This window comes from Ambystoma mexicanum, chromosome 10 (genome assembly GCF_040938575.1).
Source record: "Ambystoma mexicanum isolate Mex_15411 chromosome 10, UKY_AmexF1_1, whole genome shotgun sequence".
NCBI classification, from domain to species: domain Eukaryota; kingdom Metazoa; phylum Chordata; class Amphibia; order Caudata; family Ambystomatidae; genus Ambystoma; species Ambystoma mexicanum.
In genome coordinates, this window is record NC_090932.1 from 1,028,143,861 (window position 1) to 1,028,166,740 (window position 22,880).

Consider the following 22,880-nt stretch of genomic DNA (forward strand, 5'->3'; position numbering starts at 1 on the left):
GTGATTAAGCAACAAGAGAGAATAAGAAACCAAGAGAAAAGCCTTACAAGAAAAGTGGAGTTGCCGTACAAAGACAATTGTGGTCCAGAGAGGGGCAGGTGTGATTCCTTCAATTGCCAGGAAAGAGAACGAAGAAGCTCTACCAGTACAACTCCACTTGGTGATCAATACATGTCTTTTTCATTTAAATGTATCTATCAAATTATTGTCAGAGATACATTGAGTTTTTTTTCTTCCTTTATTTCTATATTCCTTCTGTTTTTTATGATTGTTTAATTCATTTTCATTTCTGTTGATTTGCTGTTATGGTTATGACTGTTTCAAACTTGAACGTTTGCTATTTCCTATATATTTTTGGACATCTTGTCACTTTTTCAGGTTAAGTTTAGTTTAAGTGTGCTCTATTAATCTTTTAAATAAATAAATGGGGGTTTATCAAACAATGACATCATAGGGTCTAACACACGAATATAAACATCAAATATATGTTCCATTTGTATTTTATTTCTTATTTACATTGTTTAAATGAACATATATAATAATGAACATTCATATAAAGACATAACTCACATTACATTTGGGGCTTAATATTTGTTGCTTTATTTATTCAAAATGAACACTTCATTCCATAATAAGATAATATATACACACACATAACCAGATCATAAGAAAGGTAGCTGCCTAGTGATATGCTCTTAAGAAGCATAAGCGGAGAACACCTCTGAAGAACTGGCTTTAGTCCCACACAGGCTTCGTAATGCATAGGACACGATGACGATACACTGCCTCCTAGATTACACAAACTGTATTCCATTAAAGCCAATAGGTTGCAGGGTTGCAAATGAAAGTGCACATTTTCAGCTGTGGCCCCAAAGAAGGGATCCTGCGTGAATCATGTTTAGCATAAAGTCTGCGTAATCCTGGAGGGTGGTCATTATTGTTTTTCTTTGTCATGCCTTTTCAACACCACCATAACTTTGCTGGTGTTTGCTACACATGCCCCAAGGGGCCAAGCACAAGGCTGTCAAGACTATACTGCCCTGATGATAAAATCAGGTGTGTAGCTGTCTGTAGCCTTGCCAAATTTCTGTCTTGGGCTGATTAATCGAATCTATAACCCTGCCCTCTAAGACAAAGTCAATTTCCAGGAGCAAACGGCTTGCATTTGAGCTAATAAGCATATTCACAACGCCTTGCCGACGTGGCTCTGAACTGGAGGTGAACTTCCATTGATGGTTACTTGCATATGTGACTTGACTCAAATGGCTTAGTGTATATATATATTTATACTCACACACCCCCATATGGTGAGCTCTTTTGTGTGTTATCATATATAAGTGGCTGGACTTGTCAAAATGGCCAGGCAGAGGCATACTTGTGATGCTGTAGATTAGCATACAATTAATTCCATTTGAATTTCCCAGCAGGTCCATTCCATGTACATGAGATATCAGTTTGTTATGCCAGTGAGTGACACTGAGAGTTTGAACTACTCCATTCTGGTGTTCAGTAGCTCAGGTTGCTATGAATGGGGACTTTCCACAGCTTGCAGCCCCCTGCAGACTAGCGCGGGACAGCACAGAGCTTATAAGGGTGTGGCTGTAACGTAGCTAATAAAAGGTAGTCCTCGTTGAGTTTCTTCACTCCCTCAGGTGGCCTGAAGGTGAAGGCCCTGAGCAGGCTGGAGAAGAAGATGAAGAGCTCGGTCCTTGCTAGCTGTTCCCCAAAACATACACGGTGACCTGTAAGAAACACAAGAGGACAATTGTCATCAGACAGGACATTGGACCACAGTCACTCACAAAATCAGACCATATGTTATTGCGGTCTATGAATAGCTTTATTCAGCAGACTCGCGCTGTGGTAATCACACAACCAGGGAAACGGTCTGGGAAGCGTGATTTATAAATGGAGCAGTGGAATAACGCAACCTCTGCTGCCGTAGAACATTATGGGAGAGCAGGCACTATAAATGAAGACGCTCCAAACAGGTTTACATAAAGCAATCCAAAAAGGTGAAAGCTAGTCAGCTGACAACACATTACAGAAATGAAGCTACCGATGCCCATCCCCCAAAATGAAGTTTGGTTTATATTTTAGGATTGCTATTTTATGGTTTCAGGCCTCTCCTACTGGGCTAACGTTGGTCTTTGGTATTGTTTGTGCTATCTTAGCATCTCCTTTTCTTTGGTTATTGCATTCAAAATAATGTTAAAAAATGGTGACTATCAGTCGGCGTGTCCAAGTTGCAAAAAGAAGGGGGAGGTCCATCTGGTCCTCCATAGCAGTGCAGCGTGAAGTGAAGGTGCGAGCAGGTACATTTTTTAATTTGATGTAGTATGTCGTTATGTATAGGTGCACACAGACACATTACATAACATTTTTACAAAAAATACCTACTCGCACCCTCTCCACTCGCTTCCATGCAGGACAGGGTGGGCTGCCCCTCCTCAGCAGATGTCAGTCAGCATACATTGCAGAGAGGTGGGGGACGGCGATCCAGTTCTCAATGGAGGTGTGTGGTGAGGGTGCGAGCAGGTGCAAGTTTTTTAATACTTTATTTAATGTGTCTGTATACATATTATATATTTTTTTTAAAAACACTAACCTGCTCGCCCCCTCACCATGGGCTGACAAGTTGGACCGGATGGCCCTCCCGTCCGCAACGTGGACAGGTAGACTACTAGGAGAGGACTCCTTTCCTGCCAGTCAGCAAGTCTACACTGTTAGCACAAGAATGAGAGGCGACAGGGCCAGAATTCCGCTGCCCCGCCACCTGTCAATATGTGCTCAGCCTCCCCTGTGTGCCACCAATTGCTTGGTTCTCGGCAGGAAGAGGCAGACTCCATTGCTCTTCCTCTACCTGCTGCGAACAGAGCAATTGGAGCCACACAGGGAAGGGTCAGCATGCATACACAGATCATTGCCCGCTGCTGAAGAATATGCATGTGATTCAAAAGCGAACTCCCTACTGGCCAAATTCATTAAGGGCCCACAATAATTGGTTGAAATGGCAGGAAGCCATTTAAAAGTAACAAACTGTGCATTGGTCATTACATCCAGAGCACTGCTAGTTGCTATGGCAACCAGACACTGTGTTCCAAAACCTTGCTTCTTTCTCTGTTCTCAGGAGCAATGATTTCTGCGTTATCCCTGCTAGCCAAAATCATCTCAATTACTTCCTCGTTTTTTCCCCCTGCCATAGTAATAACCCGCTATTACCGGGTGGGCTGATATTGCAACTTTGTGGCATACCTGGGTACACGAGGTGAGTGAGGAATGGGAAACATCTGAGCTTGACGCCTTAGGGACAAGCAAAACTGTCATTACAGAAGAAATAGCGACACGTAATTCATGTGTGTGTGCGCTGGGCCTCAACTAGAGAGTTTCCATGAGAAAAGTGGGAAAGCAAATGCTTCCATTTGTGTGCAGAGACTTCTTCTTTTGCACAGAGGCAAACACCCTGTCTTTGTTCTCCCCAAAATGAGTAATTTCATCTGAAATAGACCGAGCACCTGGAAAGCATTCTAGAAATGTGTTATTCTGCTGATCATTTCTTTGGTTGTAGCTCGCAGCGTAGCTTAGCTAGTTAATCACTCCGCCCTACATCTGCAATCAGCGTCCAGGCCACAGGTTCAAATTACACTGGCCTGACTCAGCCCGCCTCCTTTCGAGATTGATAAATTGGGTCTCGGTATTTAGAACCACTATTCTTGCTGCACTGACACGCTGGCCGGAATCTGGCACTATTTTAAAACCTGATAGTTCTAGCTGTACGCGACGATCATGCAACAATCTATCGCTTTCTCTCCTTGTCATACTCGTTATCTCATATTAGCAAAACATAGCGATCTCCCACTGGAAATTATTTCTTTTCTTTGTATTAACCTTATATTCCATGGACAGGCTTTAAGGCAAGTTGCCCGCTTGTCATTAACCTGGTATGAAACACTAAAGGAATATATTTATAACAATAATTTATTAAAATGACAACAATTTGTGTACATACGTAAAGCATTACAGGATCAACCAATTCATTAAAATGACATCAATCCAATCCAAGGACAGAACCTTGGAATAATCTATATATATATATAGAAAAGAAAAAGTCCTGACTGACTGACTCATCAATGTCCAACTCAATCCGTTTAACCTAGGAACGTGACATTTAGAAGGTACATTCTTTTCATGACGTAGGCACTCACTGGAAATTCCATCCCTAAGTGGGTGGAAAGGGGAGGGGTGCATTTTTTACTGACTCATCAACGCCCAGCTCAATCCATTTAACCTAGGAACGTGAAATTTGGAAGATGCATTGTTTTCATGAAGTAAGCACCAACTAAGGAAGGATTTTTGGAAATTCCGTTCCTAAGCAGGTGAAAAGGGGGGGGAGTGAATTTAGGACTGACTCATTAACCCCCAGCTCAAACCGTTTAACCTAGGAACGTGAAATTCGGAAGGTACATTGTTTTCATGGCGTAGGCACCCACTAAGGAAGGCTTTTTGGAAATTCTGTCTCTAAGGAATGAAAAAGGGGAGGGGGGATTTCTTTATGAGGATACCTCTATCTCAAAAACCGAAGATGTTACAGACTTGAAAATTGGTATTTAGATTCTTCTTCAAAAATAGAGAAACACGTGTTTTACCATTTTCCAAAAATCCACTTAAGGGAGGTGGAAAAGGAGGGTGAATTGTTTTTAAAGGATACCCATATCTCACAAACCTAAGATGTTAGAAAAGTTAAAATTCACATTTTAAATCTTCATTATAAAGTATGTTTTCAAACTGATGCTTAAAATTGGTAGAAGAGAGTATCCCGTATTAAGAGAGCAAAATTGTAATCCCTTCTGACCTAGGACCAGTCTTCAATTCCCCAGCAGACCTCACATCCAAAATGTACCCTGACTTAAAAAATGAAATGGAGAATCTACAGAATGGGTATGTGAGCTTGCCATTTTAACGCCAAAGAACAGCATGCCTGTCGTGACCAAGAAGATACTTATTAATTCCTTCCGAGGAGTACAAATGGAGTACAAATCTAAAAACTCAGTGGTTCAAAGTGATGACGTAGTCCACAACCCCGTTGAGTTCTTGAACAGTTTAAGTTCTCCTGGTCTTCCCGAACATACATTTCTTCTCAGAGTGGGAGCACCTGTGATATTATTGTGGAACCTCAACCCACCTAAGCTATGTAATGGTACCACATTGCGAATGAAAGCTCTCCACAGAAATGAGATTGAGGCTACGGTGCTAACCAGTTCTGGCCAGATGGAGTCTGTGTTCCTACCACAAATACCTCTTATACTTTCAGAAATCCATTTGAATTCAAAAGACTCCAGTTCCCTTTATATGTTTTGCCATGACCATCAACAAATCTCAGGGGAAGCCTTTAATGGTAGCAGGGATTGATCTAAGGGAAGACTGCTTCTTGCATAGCCAGTTTTACATGGCCTGTTCCAGCATGAGCTCACCTAACTCTCTGGTAATCCTTGCACCTGAAGGGAGAACCACTATTGTACCAAACCCCCAAATGCACCTGAGCGAAGCCACGGGCAACAGCTAGTACAAAATAAATGAGGAAGGAAGTCTGAGAGAAAGGTAGACAAGAAGGGTTTAGTGGCCTTGTTATCGGTACCGACTCATAGAAACCCAGGAACTTAAAGGTGATTGGGTAGCGGGAGAAGGTAAATATAATGGAGAAAAGAAACCAGTAAAAAGTAGAAGGTAATTTCATTAGGTTTAAGAACAATATCAGGTGATAATTGACTGATAATCTCACTTGCACTGACTTTAAAGTCCATAATATGCTGTTTTGAAAGAAGCAGACGAAGGTATCAAGCCTGCTACTGAATCATTGCTTCAACAAGGGATCACTGTCCTGACCTAAAGCCCTTGCATACACTGATTGTTCCTGCTAAGAAACCAGGCAAGTAGACTGCAACTATTTTGTCTCACATACCTGCAGAAGCAACCCATTTCACAGCAGGAGATCTGTGGCCAGCATTTTTCTCTGTATCTACACACCCTGATAGCCGATATGTGTTGCCTTTACCTATACATATTTACACAGCACCTTCACAAGGATTCCACAAGGGTTCAAAGAGAGCCAGACCCTCTTTTTCCCCCAAATCTTGTCGTGGTCATATGCGGGTCTGTTCTGGCTTAAAAGGTTGACCATTTATTATTAGCATCTCCATTACAAGAACCACGTGAACAGAATGCCCTTGATTTGTTAACTGCATTCACTCTGAAGGGCTTATGGCTCAGAGGAAAAGCTCTAATTGTGTCAAAACCAAGTTCATTACTTTTGGTTTATCCAGTGGCGTGAGAGAGACAACTGTGACAGGCCAACATTGTTGTCATCCTTCAAGTTCCCAAACCAGTAACCATCAAGCAGATGCCAGGGTTCTTAGAAGGTGCTGGTTGGTTCAGGAAATGGATAATTGGGTACACCTCCACTGTGAAGCTTTTGCAAGACGTTATATTAGATTAAGTGACAGAACCTCTAATTAGGACACCTGAAGTGGGCAAAGCATACATCGAAATAAAACAAGAACTGTTTCAAGACCCTGCTCTGAGTCTCCCCAATTACCAGAAACCGTTTACTCTGTATTGTGATGAATGTGATGGTATTCTCTAGGCCTCCTGAACCAATTGCGCAGTGACAAGTGTCACCCAATTGTATTCTACAGCTCAGCTCTGGAACCTGTAGTGGTAGGTCTGCTACACTGCCTGTGATCTGTCGCTGCCACTGCCTTAGCTGTAGGGAAGGCAGATAGCCTGGTTTTAGGCCATGCATTAAATGTAATAGTATCTCATGATGTTAACGCATTACTTCTGAAAGGGAATTCCCAGCTCATTTACAATTTTTGCCTGATTACACATGAGGTACTGTTAATATCTTCTGCTACTGGAACTGCATCTCATTGCTCTCTCCTGAATAAATCTTCCCTTTCATCTATGCCCTCTAATGGCGAACCATATGACCGTCTAATGGTTACTGAAAATCTTTTGTACCACTACAAAACCTGGAATTACTTCTTTATGTGGATGGTCCATGTCATAGGGACACTCGGGGCAGCTTACACATGGATATTCTGTTTGCACACAGATTGTTAGAATTTCTAACTAAGAAACCTATTTCTTGCCTAATGCCCAGTCTTGCCAGGTTGATGAACGTATAACTCTTACATGCTCTTGTTTATTGGCGAAGTATACATCTGTCACTGTTTAAACAGAGGCTTGCTATGCCTAGGGAGTCACTCATACTTTTGGTTTACTTTTGAAACTGCAAGGTTTCTTGACCTCAGCAGGTACCCTGTAAGCAATGAGACCCAGGTATCTGCATTGCTTGATGCTTTCTTGTTGCCTTCTACTCTCACAGTTGTTAAATGCAAAGTCCATGAGTCATCTGCCTCTGATGTTGCACAAAGGAAAATTTTTGCTGATGACACAACAAAGGCTCTTGCCCTCTGAGGCATTTTGGCTCCTAATAATGTCTGCAATCCTTACCCTGCCTCTTCTCATGGTTTTGCAAGATTTAGACCCTAAGAAAGAGAATGCACACTGGTCTGCCAAATGATATAAGTTAAGCTAAGACTCTCTATGGCACAGTTCTGATGTTCACTTGATTGCAGCTAGAGTGCTGTTGCCCTATCTTGCGCACATGACCTATTTTATAGCAATAGGCAAGACAACTATGAGAGGTTATAAACCCTGACAATAATAGTGAGCTGTGGTGGGAAAATAAAGGACTACCCCTTACTTTCCCACTTGAGCTCACTATTATTGTCGACCCTGTTCCATGTGCCTAGCCACAAATATTGTTCAGTTTGTCAAAACTTTGAACCCTGCACACCCAGCCCCAGAAGGACCACTTTAAAACATCCAGTTAGACTTTTTATAGCTCTGTAAAAATGTTTCTCTAATGAATATATTTTGGTCTTAGTTGACATGTTTTCCAGGTGGGTTGAAGCGTATCCCTGCAGTAAAAGAGGCCATTGCAGGGGCAAAGAAACAGCTACCAATTAATTTCCCGGGTGGGTCTCCCGGTTACAAAAGATAGTGAGCCGGGTGCATACTTCACTGATCACATGATTAGAGACATCTATAAGGTTCTGAATATTAACCAACATCTAGACTCTGCCTTTCATCCTCAATGTAGTGAGACTCTAGAACGCAGCCATGGTAGTATTAAAATCAGACTATCTAAGATTTGTCAGATGTTTGGCCTTAGATCTCTAGAGACAGGGCTATTAGCATTACCACATATCCAAAATAATGCCAGTTGTAAACATGGGTATGACAACATGAGATTCTGATAGGGCTCTCCATGCATATGGCCACTACCCCGTAAAATTGGAGATTGACAGTATCTTGAACTATTGTAAATCCTTCAAAAAGGTTGCCACATGGCTGTACTAAGATAAAATAAGCATTGCCTGAAACCAGTGGTGGGCCATGCCAGGAGATTAAGTCTACACTTGTGCGTGCAAGAGGAATTTGTTGCTTTAACCCAGATGGTGTGGACCCTTAGCAATTTTGCTGACCACAAACACTGCTGTCAAATGTCAAGGAACTTAATTGTGAGCACATGCATCTGTGTGTAAGAAGGTGTCGCAAACACCTGTGACTCCAAAGCCCCAAACACAACCTCCAGAAGTCACACCACTTCTGCCCCAGTGGCTGCATCATCTGAGTCACCCATATCCAGAACAGCTCCATCACCGACCCCTGCTATGGCAACTGCATATACTCCACTGGTTGCACTGGCTGCTGACTGGCTCGCAGCATCAGTTCAGACATCACCTCCAGCTGCTACCCCAATGCTACCACCGGCAGCTTCAAGTTCAGCTGAATAGACTGGACACCAATGCACCCCTGTTGGAGGCACAGGGAAAACAGCCATGCACAAGTACAACTTCCATCCTCAACTGAATTTGAACATAACATCTGTTACATAAGCCCACAGAAATTGCACCTGCCTCTATTATGTTAATTGTGGAGGTGACCAAGAGTGCTGTAGGAAGGGGGAAAGAGCTGTGAAGAACTCCTGTGTTCATGCTATTTTTACATTTCTCTCTACAACATTGTTATAGGAGTGTATTTGTTGGCTATTGGGATTCTCAGCCTGGTTCTCATGCGTAATCTCCAACAATGGCAGCTGATGGCAAATCTCCCACACCTGCACCATTGCTCATGTATCCTAATGACTACCTGTGGGCATAGATGGGCTTGCTATTCCTCCAGGTGGTGGCCATTTATTATGACTTCGGAATATTTGAAGTACAGCAAGGTGCTACTGTTCATAAGCAAACCATATGTAAAATTCAGTGTGCCTGAAACTTATTTGTGTGGAACTGACTAAATTACATGACTTTTCTTCGTCTTATTGTTATGTTTCCAGGGCTGATTGTTTGTGCTTTTGAGACTGCCTCTCATAAACCGGTGGACAAAGGCATGCATCCCTGTATTAAAAGCAAAAACACTTACATGCCACTTAGCAGCATGCCTGCATCCAGAACATACCTGACGTTTGGGTCTGTTCTCACCTCACCCAAGATATAGACTCTGGACTTCCATTCGCTCCCTAGCTCTTTGATTGGGGGCTATCTGTGATGAGCTAAGACATATGTGGGTCAGAAGGTCCTGAGGCCTGTAAAGTCCTGGGTACTTATTGGGCTTCATTGGACCCCCAAATTCACTTAGAAACCTAGCACTATTTGATTGACCTATCCTGCAAAGGGTCTCATCTGTTATGTAAACATTGGTACATTCTATATGGGAATCAGTAAATGTAATGATACCTTATCAATTTCACATAATATTTTGGTCAATGGTACACTTTTATTCTTTGATGCTGCATTCTCCGTTGCAGTGTCTGGTTATGCAACATATTGTGGTACCTATTTTATCTGTGGAACGTCTTCCTACAACTGGAGTCCCATGCAGTAGTCAGATTCCTGTTATACTGGTTATGTTTACTTGCCAATAGACTCTACAATATACTTCCCGCACCTCCACGAGATAGGAGAATATCCGGGCGAGGTTAGTTTGCTAAACTGAAATAACATCTATGGGATGTGTCTACTGTTGAAGAAAGTTGCTAACGGCACATATGATACCCTGGGCCACAGACAGGTAGGCTTGCATAATATAATTCTAAAAAATCTAATGGCTTTGCACAACATTGTATCCTTTCATGGAGATCTATGTTCCTTAATCGGCCCTGAGTGTTGCACGTACATTTCTGATCACTTTGGCAACATATCTGATAATATTTCCCACATCTGTATGTCAACTGTCAACCTCACCAGGACAAATACCGACACAGTTTTGTCCTTGGGGCATTGGCTCACTAGAACTTCAGGGTCCTTACGAACGTCCATATTGCATGGAATCCTGACCCAGTTAGCAACCGTGGTTGGAAGGCATTGTGTGTTTCTCATTAGAAAGTGCACATGCAACTGCATTTGTAGGAGTGCTGCTGACAGCATGAAGATACAGGAATAGCTGATGATAATAAAAGTCTTTGCAAATATGAGAGGACATGCTGATGACTATCTGGAAATACAGGCATATAAGGCATACATAAAATCTTCTTTGAGGTCACTTGAAAAAGTCAGAGGGGATAATGGTCGAGTAAAAACAGAATTTGAATGTCATACATGGGCTTGTCGTAATAGAACGGGCATGTCAGATGGGAAACAACTTGGCTGGTGCATGGTGAAAGAACAACTCTATTACTGCAAACTTGAGTTAGCTGTGTTAGCAGGTTTAATAGCATAGACGGTTCCTAAACTGAAAATGCTTTTTTGGGTTTGCTGACTTGCAAGGTTTGCTTTCAGGACCAAATATATAATATTGCCCAAGCATGCCCACTCAGGATTGCATGCTTATCTGACAATGAAAAGTACAACCATAAGTACTTAGGATAGCGTAGCGCACAATTTATTTGCTAAACTAATGTTTTCAATGTTGAGCTTTTTCACTGATGTCAGAGAATTTTCCAGTATGCTCTTGTTTTTCACTATTTCATCATAAAGCCTGTATAAGCACGTTCGAAGGAGGGATACCCAGGGGTCACCTCTGAATTTCCTGGTGGAATCTGTCAGTTTTTGTATCTGCCTCCTGCAATGCTGTAGTGATAGAATGCAGGATTTCTAACATGACCTAACCAAAATTGAAGCTCTGTATTTCATTCATTCAACATCATGCAATGGCCACACTCCCACCCCACCCTCAAATAGAAGGTGTGCTGCATAGAGCCTGGGTTGCAACTTGCCACCACAGACTCAGTAAATCTCACTGTATGTTTGGAAAAGAAAGAAAGGGGTTGGAAACATGTGAAACATTGAATAATTCTTTAAAAAAGAACGTGTAGCCACAAACTGGATTTTGGAAACTTTGATAAAGATAAGCTTGGCTTGAAGTTCTTGGGGAAATCATTGTGGGTGGCAGTGCTGAGTGACAGATTAGGAGATCCGATGCTTAACCACTCCCTTGTTAATTTGAGAATGCTGATTCAAGTTATCTTCATTATCATTTGTATTCAGGATACTTTCTCATTTCCAATTATTCGCCTACCCCGAGTAAGAAGTGATGCTCTAAACGTGCAGTGCTGGAAACACGTTTGAGACTGTCGGAATATTAAAAAAAATATTTTCTTATCTTTTATAGTCAACGTGTTACTTAACTGGTTGCAGGCAAATCATGCATTCCTAAAACAACATGTGGGATGATTGTACCACCAGTCCCTTATAGTGTACTCATTTAGAAGACTTAAGTTTCGGCAATTGGGCATATGAGCAATTGGCTAGCCTTCTTCTGGAAAAGGGATTTCATAAGTCATGTTCACAATTTCTCAAGTGGTGCATTTGGTATTAATAAGTGACATGAATCTAGTGAATACAGTAGTATTTTAAGAAACAAATGGGCTTCATAGAGGGAGCAATGTGATTCCATCCTTACCGGATACAGGGCCACAAACACTGTTTTGAAAAGGGATGTTTGAGCCAGAGATTATGTGTTCAAATTAGATGTGGAGCGCCAATCTGGTGGCAGGTCAGATGCCGCTGCACACCCTCAAATCTTGTCTCTTCTGTGCTGAGGACTAACATCCTTCTAGGTTTTTGCATTTGGCACCTCTCAACATTTGAAAGGTCTCAACCTCCAACTTTGTTGCAAGAGAAGACTAATATTGTTCTTGTTTGGCATGTAGGTTATGGAAGGAACTGCTTTTATCACATTGCTAATGTCCCTGGCTAGCAGGTTTTAAACCAACCAATATCCCTTACTAGGGGCTTTCAAAACAAACATAATTTTCCTGTGTTACGGTATGGTTGCTGACCGCTTCAAAACACCACAACCAGATAGCTTTTGGCAGTAAACATTCTATGAATAGAAACTTAAATGTACTGAGTAGGTAATACTCTGAGAATTAGAAGGTGAATTACATTTCTGAATTAATGGAGTGATGGTTCACTTTTTGGGAGTGAGGAAATCTCAGATGCACTTTGCAGCCCCTCCAACCACCACACTGCAGAATGATTCCTTTGCTGAGTGACACTGCATCCTTTCTTATAGAGCATGATTACTTTAAGTAGTGTACTGAGCATGCACATTGGTTATGATTGATTATTTCACTTTGTTCCAGGGCCATTTTATTACCACACTTAGGTAAGGAAACCTTGACAGTGGAATGTCCATGAAACGCTGCTCTAGTATTCATACCCTGTAATTACAGTGCATCCATATTTATAATCCATGAATGGACAGATTTGATTACATTTGCATCCAGTTGACTTCTACGTTCCTATAGATGTCTATATGCTGACATCTCCACATGGACAGCCCTTTGGTTCCCCCTCTCTGCTCGTACTGTCCTTGGTTCATTTTCTACCTCACCTAACATCTCCTGCCCCATTTGACATTGAATATGCATATTGTAAGGCTGTTGTCTGTGGGGTTTCCCTTTCTACCGTTTCTACCTTTTTTATGCTTTTCATGGTGGAATACCCAAACAATAGAATACAAATGTAAAATAATTCTATTTTTTTTATTAGTGTTCTATGTTTAAACAAATTAACCTTCAAAACAATAAAATAATAATAACACAAGCAACAGCAAAATAAAACCAATAGATATTCTTAAATCAACATTCTTAAATCAACATCTAATCATAATTTCCTGTGCTACTTTGAGTATTACAATTACAATTCATCAGTACAGGTAGCAATCCTATATTTATGTATCTAAAACGATACAAATACTTTTCCTCTGCAAAACAGATATCATAATTGGAAGGTCAATTTAGTTAGAATCAATTTCCATGGCTCATGTATTAAATATAGATCTCCCAGAAACTATGCATGACCAGAATTCATCCATGCCAATTCTGGACGATTTGTTGGATGTTTGTGGCAATCACGCCTCAGCTGGGGCGGGTAGATGGCCGGTAACAGCCCTATCAGCTCGAGCCTGGCTCTGGAGGGGCTGATGGGCTGTTACAGGCCTAGCTATTTGCACTCCAGGGTTTGCCCGGGGTGCAAATAGTTGTTTTCCCTCGGGAGATGGACTCTGTGCTATTGCACAAACCCAAACCCCCAGAGGAAAAAAGAAAATGCCTGCTGCCATTGGAAAATGGACGTTGTCCCTTTTCCATTTCCATGGCGGCAGCCACCGGGCCGGAGGAGTGCTGGGACCAGAGCACAAAGCTCTGGTCCAGCAGGAAAGTGGGGGAGAGTGCTCAGAAAGGGTATATTTTGTTTGGGGGCTGGGGGTAGTGTGGGGAGGCAACAGGCAGAGGGCTCCCTGTTGCCTCCCCACATTCCCCCCCAAAACAATGGCTCCACTCGGGAAAGAGCCTTGAGTGGCTGGAAACAGCAGGAGGTACACTGTGCATTCTCGCCCACTGTTCCAGCCACCTCATTGGCTGAGCACCCTCCCCCGGGTATACATGCATTAAAACCCATTATAATACTTTTCCAGTGCAAAGCACTGAGTTAAAAGGTGGCAAGTGAATTCCAATGATTTACTACCAAACCAGCATTTTATTTCTTGAACAGGTATATTGTTTCAGGTACCAGTTACAATTAGTGAAGGTCACTCACATTTTAAATCGTTATGGTAAAATAAATCTTCACCATTGTCTATTGATAGTTAGGGTTCAAGTAGTTAGCTTGGATAAGGTATGGAAATGATTATTTAGAAGATTCCCTCATACTGCTCAAGTTTGCAAGGCGTTCAACATTTTGCATTCGGTCGCAAAAGTAAGCCTTTTCACTTATCCCTTTCTTTGATGACCAACATTCTGCTTCCCTGCTCATACTCCAACCTATTCATTATGGAAATTATAACATGATTTAATCAAATCATTACGTACTTTAGATCCATCACATGTGCCCTGTTTTATAATTTCCCCCAAAAAGCAATTCACTGTCATAACTGGTCATTATTTTGATTAGAAGCAGACCGCATTTGATAGTGATATCCGGCTCAACTCTAATGGCCTTTATCGGGGTTCCCTTGCGTATCACTAACACAGACAATCATAAATGACCTTCCAGGATCTTTAACCATTTAACCTTGTTTTCCTGATACGGTTCAATGCTGCATATATAATATACTTAGGATGAGGCAAGTGCACTACAATTAAATAATACACCAGAATCTAGATTCCTCCAGCTTTCTGTATAAAATTCTAGATAATCTAGAATGCATTGTTTGCTTTAAGGGATACATGGCTTCTAAACATGCTGCACGTTTTGCTATTACTTAACTGATCTACAATTTGTTCTATTGTTTGTAATCTTTGTCCTTCTAGTATCCAGATCTATTTACTTTTGCTAGTTCCTCTGCCATAGGTCATATTTTTTGTTTTATCATGGTTCATTTTAAGATAATTTTGTTCAGAGTATGCTGCTAGAGCATTTTTAATGAGCATTGGAGCCCTATTGCAGTGCCATCCAGAATCACAATATCATCTGCATGCTCTAAACAATGGACATGCATATTATTGACTTCCAGACGAAAACAGCGAACAGTCTCTAATATCTAATCAAAGTCTGCAATCTAGAGATTGAACACTAGGGGCACCAAAACACACCCATGCTCCAATACATTGTAAGGTTTGATAGGATCGGAAAGCTCTCTCATTCGATCGATCTGGATATAAACAATGGGATCACTGTACAGCTGCTTAATGAAATCTAAAAGATGCTCAGGAAGTCCCCGCTCACTCAATTTCTGCCTCGGCAGTCCCCTTTTAACCGTATCAAATGCTACCATGAATTCAACACACACTATATATAAAGAAGAGTCTGAGGAAGACTGATTGTTTTTCATAATAAATTGGAGGGTCCAGATATTATGTAATGTGTTGAATCCAGGATAAAAGCCTGCTTGAAAGGGAGGTCATAATTATGTTTCCCCTGCCCAACGTCTGATCTCTTTTAAAATAAGATTGCAGTAAACTTTGCTGGATGCAGCCAGCATGGCTAATAATTGGTAGTATATTTGAATCTTGACTGGTCACTTTTGTTGTGGATTGGAATGATATGCAATGTTTTCCAGGGTTCCAGAATGATCCCTGTTGAGGTAATCTGAGCAAATAACTTGTTTTACAATATGGTCTATAATATTGGTTCCCCTTTGATGACCTTGTTTGATAGGCCATCAGGCTCAGGTGCACCCCAGAAATGCAGTGCTATATTGCAATTGTGAATATCTCCCTCTATATACATATAGTTATACGTCATTACTGTGTATTTAGAGGTATGTAAGTCTTTTTTTTCAAAAGAGACATACATTTTAGTAATATGCTCCTACCACTGGTTTTCTGTTACTGGGTTAATTTGGTGATCTTTACATTTCTTCAGCATTTACCAGAATTATTTTAATCATTGGGTGTTATACGTGAGTTGCCACAAAGCCTTGTACATGGATTTTTTTATGGAAACACAACCGATTTTTGTACTCTCTTTATAGTTTTTAAAATGCTTAGTTTGCTGACGTGTGTCCTTCTCTGCTATAATTAGATTACTAGAAAAAAATACTCAGCCTTAATTCACGTTTCTCTTAGCAATATGATAATCGTAAATGCTGAAATTAGAAAAGGTAGTATGAGTCATCAATTTCTTTGGGAAGTTTCCAACTTTATTAACTAATTGATTAAAACACTCTCTATAATCATATTTCCATCTAATTTGTGATAAACATTTTGTGATATAAAATCGTTACTAATGAGATTTGTACATTTATTTACATTACTCTGAAGACACATTATTCTGCTCCCCTCTGCATTCACTTCATACTGTCTTGTTAATGTTTGAGGATTCATTGGGTTATATGTTTTTATTATGATGTTGATGCATGAAAGATTGCTCCAAGAATTAAGGATGACAGCTGCAGTACATAGACCAAATTGTTATGCTTGTTAGTACTGTGCCACATATGTACAAGCGAATCGATTCCTTTGTAAAATGTGTTCACTATGATTAAGCCCAAATTGGTAATGAAGTTTAGCCATTTGATTCTGCTTATGACAAGCTTATGATGATGTTGCAGAACTTGGTAGCGTCTGAGGTCCCTTGCTTACATCCACTGAAATATCACAGTAAGCATTACAATATCCACAAACAAGGCGATTGCTCTCAAGATTACTCGAAGCCCATTCGGTACATACACATGATATGTGCAACATAATTGATTTGGTTGATTCTCCGCCTTGCTGATCATATCCAGTGATGACAAGCATTTTAGTGAAAGTGTTCTTAATATAAAACAGCATTACCCCACAAAATACACTGTGATTCGAATATTCAGTTAATAATGAACCTTTTGATTTTGCATCAATAATTAGTCCACCTTTAGGGATGCCCTTAGGACCCCTTAAGGCCTTGCGCAAAATGCAGGTATATCCATCCATAAAAAAAGCAGACTGTACCCAAGTTTCTTGTAGGGCAAATAAGTCAAACTGTGCTAATAATTATAAAGGAATTCTCATCTGTATCTGTTTTACTGACACCTTTTCTCGTAGGGTGTCCCATCGTATGACAGACATATGTTTATTATAACAGTTCTAGTGGTGAGAATCGGGACATAGCAACATGCATGTTCTATATAGATTAATTCATGGATTCATCCATCAAACAGTCGTTTAATATCTCTATGAACCCTTTGTGTTCTGGGGCTTTGAGGCAACTTACCTGCAGAGAATGCTAGGAATGCATCCCTAGTTACAAAGTTGCCATCTTTGTCCAGGAAGTGACCCGGGTTGAATTCTTGCGGTGTCTCCCAGTGTTCAGGATCAAACAGGGCAGAGCCTAAATTTGGAATAATCATCATGCCCTGCAAGGAAAAAACATTTTATATCTTTTTTTTGGTTAAAAAATATATTTGTTTTAAAATGTGTTTGTAGTAGAAGGACATCAATACTGGAGAGTCTGATAATAAAAACGGATTTAGGAGCACATTAGGAAAATATCTAACACTCTTTATAAACAAGGGTATAAGGATCATCACAGATATACACACCTGTGAAAAGAATCTATAACTTGTCAATGTCAATTGGTTTTATGAACCTGTTCATCTACCTTGAAGAACTTCACCAGTACTCTTGAAATACAGAATATAGTGATCTGTGTTTGACCCTCACTGAGAAATCGTATAACAGGAATAAAACATGTTATGAACGCTCTGGGATGCCCTCAACTAGTAATTATTCCCCTCTCCCTTCCAAGAGAGTCTAAATTCCAGTCCCCACCATGCTCGGATCAGAGCTTCAAGATCCCTGGTTACGATTGATTGCTGCCCCTCGGATGCCTCTGCTGGTGTGCCCAAATATTGTTTTGAAGAAGTATTTTATCCAGCACTGGCAGCGCTCCATATCACTAGAGCTCAGTATTTGTATTTATTTGAAGAGCAGGGATGCTAAATTCTATCAGAAATGACTTAAAGTTACAGCTCCGAAAGAGGGCCTGTACAATAGCACAAAGATGAGGACAAGTAGTGAGCCAGTTTATTACGAGAGTCTGAACAAAATAGGACATATGGGCCTCATTACGAGTCCAGCGGTAGCCGTGCCGGAAAAACCGGCAGGCTGCCGCCGGACCCGTAATACCATTTCACCTCTGTGATTGCCAGAATCATTGGGGCATTACAACCCCGGTGACCTGGTAATTCTGGAGGCGGAATTATGTAACTCCCCATTCCCATGGAGTCCCATAGGACTCCATGGGGATGGGGACCATGGAAACACTGGTTCCGTCTAGGACAGAGCCGGTGTTTCCATGTCCGCCTGCAGGCAGGTGGTGTTATTCCCGCCAGGTCAGACCTGGCGGGAGTAACACCACCTGCCCATAGGACTCCATGGGGATGGGCACCATGGAAACACTGGTTCCGTCTATGACAGAGCCGGTTTTTCCATGTCTGCCTGCAGGCAGGTGGTGTTACTCCCGCCAGGTCAGACCTGGTGTGAGTGACACCTCCCGGCTGCAGGACTCGAAATCAGCCGGTACAGAAACAACGGTGACGGTGGATTTACCGCCACTGTTTTTTCCAGACCAGCGACTTGTAATGAGGCCCATAGACAGCTCATTCTCAGTGCAGTTACTTTTATTAACTGATAAGATTCATTGATCTTAGGTAACATATTGAGGAGCAAAACAAATACACACATGTTACACACTTATTATGAATCATCAGTGCAGCATAGTGTGAATCCTTGGAGTTGGAGCACGTTACCCTAGATTTCTTCGAATACCATTTCACCTAATGAGATTTCACCAAATTTATTTAACTGAAAATGGTAGGGGAAATGGTATATGTGTAATGCACAATAGGTGGGGGGTGGGGTAAGTGTATAGGTTAGGGTAGGCGGTCGGTGGGGGCATGGGGAGTCTCCCCTGCATTATACAAAAAAAGTAGAAAAAGTCAGAAGTAGATTTTTTTTCTCGCTGAAATGGATTCAGTGACATCTCCAGTAGGTGAAATATTTTCGAAGAAATCACATACATCCGTTGGAGCATTGGGACATGCGGGGCAAACAGCAGCAAAATTGTGGTGGCTTTAAAAAAACTTTCATCAGAAATGAGAAAGCAGAATTAGCTGTTTCACCCAAGTTACACACAGCTTGGCACCACCCAGTAGACATCACTGGGAGTTCACTTCCAGTTCATAGCCAAGTGGGCAATGCATTGTGGGTATGCAAATTAGATCAAATGTCAGCATTTACACTAAGACAATGTCTAATTACAGGGCACATATATATATATACAGTTACAAATATACAAAATGACTTTAGTAGGCTGAGTTACTTTTCAAAATGATTTTGGCATTTTTAACCCCAACCCTTTACTGTATGACATGCACATGTCAAAGTTGATTTACTGCCGATGTGTGATCGAATGGTGCAAGTAGATATCCATACCTTCTCAATGCGGAAGCCCTGCAGTGTTACTTCCTTTATGCTCTTTCTGGCAACCCCAACAGGAGCAATGTTACAGAATCGTTGTAGCTCATGGATTACAGCGTTCGTATATGGCATCTTGTTCCGGTCCTCATAATGGATGATCTGGGACTCTACAAGTACAGCATCCAACTCCTTTTGGACTTTCTCTAGGGAGAAAAAGTTATAAACATTTCTCAGAAAATGTGCATAAAATAGATGTGATGCATGCCATTCTACTGGAATCCAACAAAATTGTCGCCATCAATCTGAAAAGCCTCTGATTCTACCTCAGGTTTCCAATGGCTATTATTATTTGAACTCTTTAACATATGTTAAGTAAAGCTGTGTTGGCCACCAAGACAGTGAAAAACTTGCAATTAAGGCAGATAACAGACCACCCTATACTAGACACCGCAAATATACACATTTATCTCACCAACCTTGGAGTTTATATTTGATATTATCAATGCTGAATCATTGCAAAACAAAGAGGTGATTGCTGGAAGGTTTAGAACTAATATTAAACCTCTGGCAATTGCTATGGGCAACCCTCCAGACCATCGTTCTGTGCCTGCCATTACAAAAAGGATAAGGACCATATGCGAATCAGGCGTGGTCCAACTCCTAAAGGGAGTCCAGCCGAACTTTTAAGTCACATTCCTTCTGCACGAGATCACAAGCAACCTGACATGGTTTGGCCTCATAGGGTGTCATCAGTGAAGTGTAGTAGCTTGGGTCCCCAGACACAGCAGGCATGGGACCTATGTCAGGCATACCGTCCCACTTCGGGTGACAAAATAAAACACAGAGGTGCTGGCTGGAAGGTTTAGAATTAATCTTAAACCCCTAGCAATTGCTATGGGCAACCCCCAAGACCATTGTTCTTCATCTGCCAAACCATTACATAAAGGGGATAGGCCATATGCAAATCAGGGTTGGTCCCACCCCCAATGGGGCAGTCCAGCTGAAAGGATGGGACACATTCCTTCTGCACGAGACCACCAGCAACCCCAGACATGTTTTGGCTTCAAAGGGTGTCATCAGTAAGGTGTAGTTTGGGTCTTTAGCCCCAGCAGGCACGGGCCCCATGTCTGGGCAAACCCATCCTACTCAGGGTGACAAAGCAAAACAAAGAGGCGATGGCTGGAAAGTTTGGCTGAAATCCAAACAGACGAGAGAGGAGATAAGGAGAGAGGTACAAAACTAAGAAAAACCCATGTCAAAACATTGATCGGAATTAAGCAGCCATGCAAGAACATATTTCCTTTAAGACCAGGCATCTGTCTCCTAACCACAACTTATTATTTTTCCTACAGTGTTAATACTTTATTTTATGTAGATGTGTACATTATGGGGCATTGGTTAGTGACTTCTACATATGCAAGTGAAATGCTTGTGTAACATTATTCTGCTTCTCACCTTGGATCTCGGGGCGGTTCGCCATATGGAGCAGTGCCCAGCGCAGGGTAGTTGTGGTGGTCTCTGAACCAGCAAAAAAGAGGTCCACTACAACCTGTATAAGGTTCTCCTCATCATATGTAGAAAGTGGATCCCCTTTGGTCTGAAGTTATTTAAGAAAGGAAAGTTAGAATAGGAGGGTGCTGGAAAAACATAGTAGCATTGTTACAATTTATATTGAAGTGGGTACATAAATCTGCTCGATGGTTGGTCATATATATGGTCATATATATAAAGCTGTGTGGTAAGCTATAGGTTTGTGGCAGGAAAAGAATACCTTCATAAACACAATGCCAAGAACAAAGATAAATGGTTTCATTTCATGGATTATATTCAGGTTCAGCCATCAAACTTCATGTTTACAATAGCATTAATGTGGGCTGCATGGTCAAACAAAATTCAGGGAAAGTAATCCTATATTATCCTATATTATAGACTTTTTTGTCCGTTTAATCACTGGAATGTTGCCCCTTTTTATTGATGGGTTTATTTCATCCTGTGAATACCAACTCCTCTGCCTAGTCCATGCTATACTTAAAACACATTTGGTTGCGTTCACAAAGAGTTGCACTAGGGGAAATCAGGAAATGTCCATGTACATGTCAGATCTGTCCCTTCTACCTTATACCTGGTTCACAAGGTTTAAAACTAGAGCAAATCTGGAGAATTAGCTGGAGCAACATACCAAAACATTTAAGAATGTTATTTTACTTATTTACATTTACAATCGCATATGTGTTATTCTATTGTTAGAATGTGTAGTCATGCTTCATCGATTATTTTGCTGAATGTTTCATCCAATTCCTAAACAAATATTTACTTTTACAGAAAATGCTTTTTAAAGGTGGACCAGTCCCCAAACTTTGGCCTACAAATTTCCAGAACTAATTTCAACATTTACCCAGGGTAATACAGATGTGGACCCCTTGCGCACTGTGTTTAAAGAGGAACAGCTTTAGCTCAGTGATGAGGCCCAACAAGGCCGAAACACGTGTCTGGGGTTGCTGATGGTAGTCTCGTTCAGAGGAAAATTGCCCAGCATTTTCACGTTCGACTGCCCAGATGGGTTAGACCAGACTGATATGCAAATGGATAATCCTCTTCTGTGATGGGTACAGTGAGCTAAAACGTGGTTGTAGATCTCCTGAGTGGGAACCTTCCAAATAAACAGGTTACGGGGCCGTGTTCATTCTCAATCGAGGGCTACCCATATTTTTGCTAAATGAGAAAGCACATACTGTTAAACACTATTAATGAGTTGCTGTTCCAACTCTTTTGCGTATGGGAGGCTGGCCAACTACCATACTGTACCCTATATCCACCCATTTAGCGCCGTGTCCATGTGCTGCCCTTCCCAAATGGCAGTCCCAATTTTAAAATCTTTCATTGGAGATCATTTGCAGTGAAATACTTTTCATGTATCACTAAATATCCAGTGTCTGAGGTTAGTCCTAGGTGAATTAATTCCAGTTAAAAAAAACGTAATGCTTTACTGTGCATCAAGTAATTTTCATTGTTCTTTACAAATATGTTTTGTTTTTATGGCTTCTCATTAAATAAAAACATTCAAAGAGTTTAGGCAAGCTTATGTACTTTGTCCGAAAGATATTTAAGGTAAAAAAACTGTTAGAAAATGTACTACTGTTATGATTTTTATTACAATAAAATAGATTTATAATTGTTTTAATTTGTTTGAGTGATGTGGCGAAGGTTCTTTCGATGGTTTAACCATATTAAGTCACTTGTTAAAAAGCTCTTCAAGCCATTCGTTTTTTTGAAAAGTTTCAAATAATATGATATGATGTGGCATTTATAATGCGCCTGTACACAAGCTTTTCTAGGCACGCCAAGACAAGGAGGGGGTAACAAGGGAGGTCAAAATAACGCTCATAATAGGCCTTTTGTCATTCTGATCATGCAGGTGCAGGAAAGAGGAAAGGGGAGAAGTGCCAGGGGGGGAGAGCAAGGGAGA

The 22,880-nt window shown here is 41.1% G+C and overlaps 1 protein-coding gene across 1 annotated transcript in view; it reads right to left on the bottom strand.

Moving 5' to 3' along the window:
- Window positions 1-481: 481 nt before the first annotated feature.
- Window positions 482-22,880, bottom strand: part of LOC138491958 (cytochrome P450 2J2-like) — a 192,042-nt gene continuing 169,643 nt past the window's right edge. The window contains exons 6-9 of the mRNA XM_069618845.1: window positions 20,870-21,011; window positions 19,430-19,617; window positions 17,208-17,349; window positions 482-1,742 (exon numbers count right to left, since the gene is read on the bottom strand). Coding sequence (XP_069474946.1) covers window positions 1,564-1,742; window positions 17,208-17,349; window positions 19,430-19,617; window positions 20,870-21,011 — 651 coding nt within the window. The 3' untranslated portion in view covers window positions 482-1,563. The remainder of the gene's footprint in view (window positions 1,743-17,207; window positions 17,350-19,429; window positions 19,618-20,869; window positions 21,012-22,880) is intronic.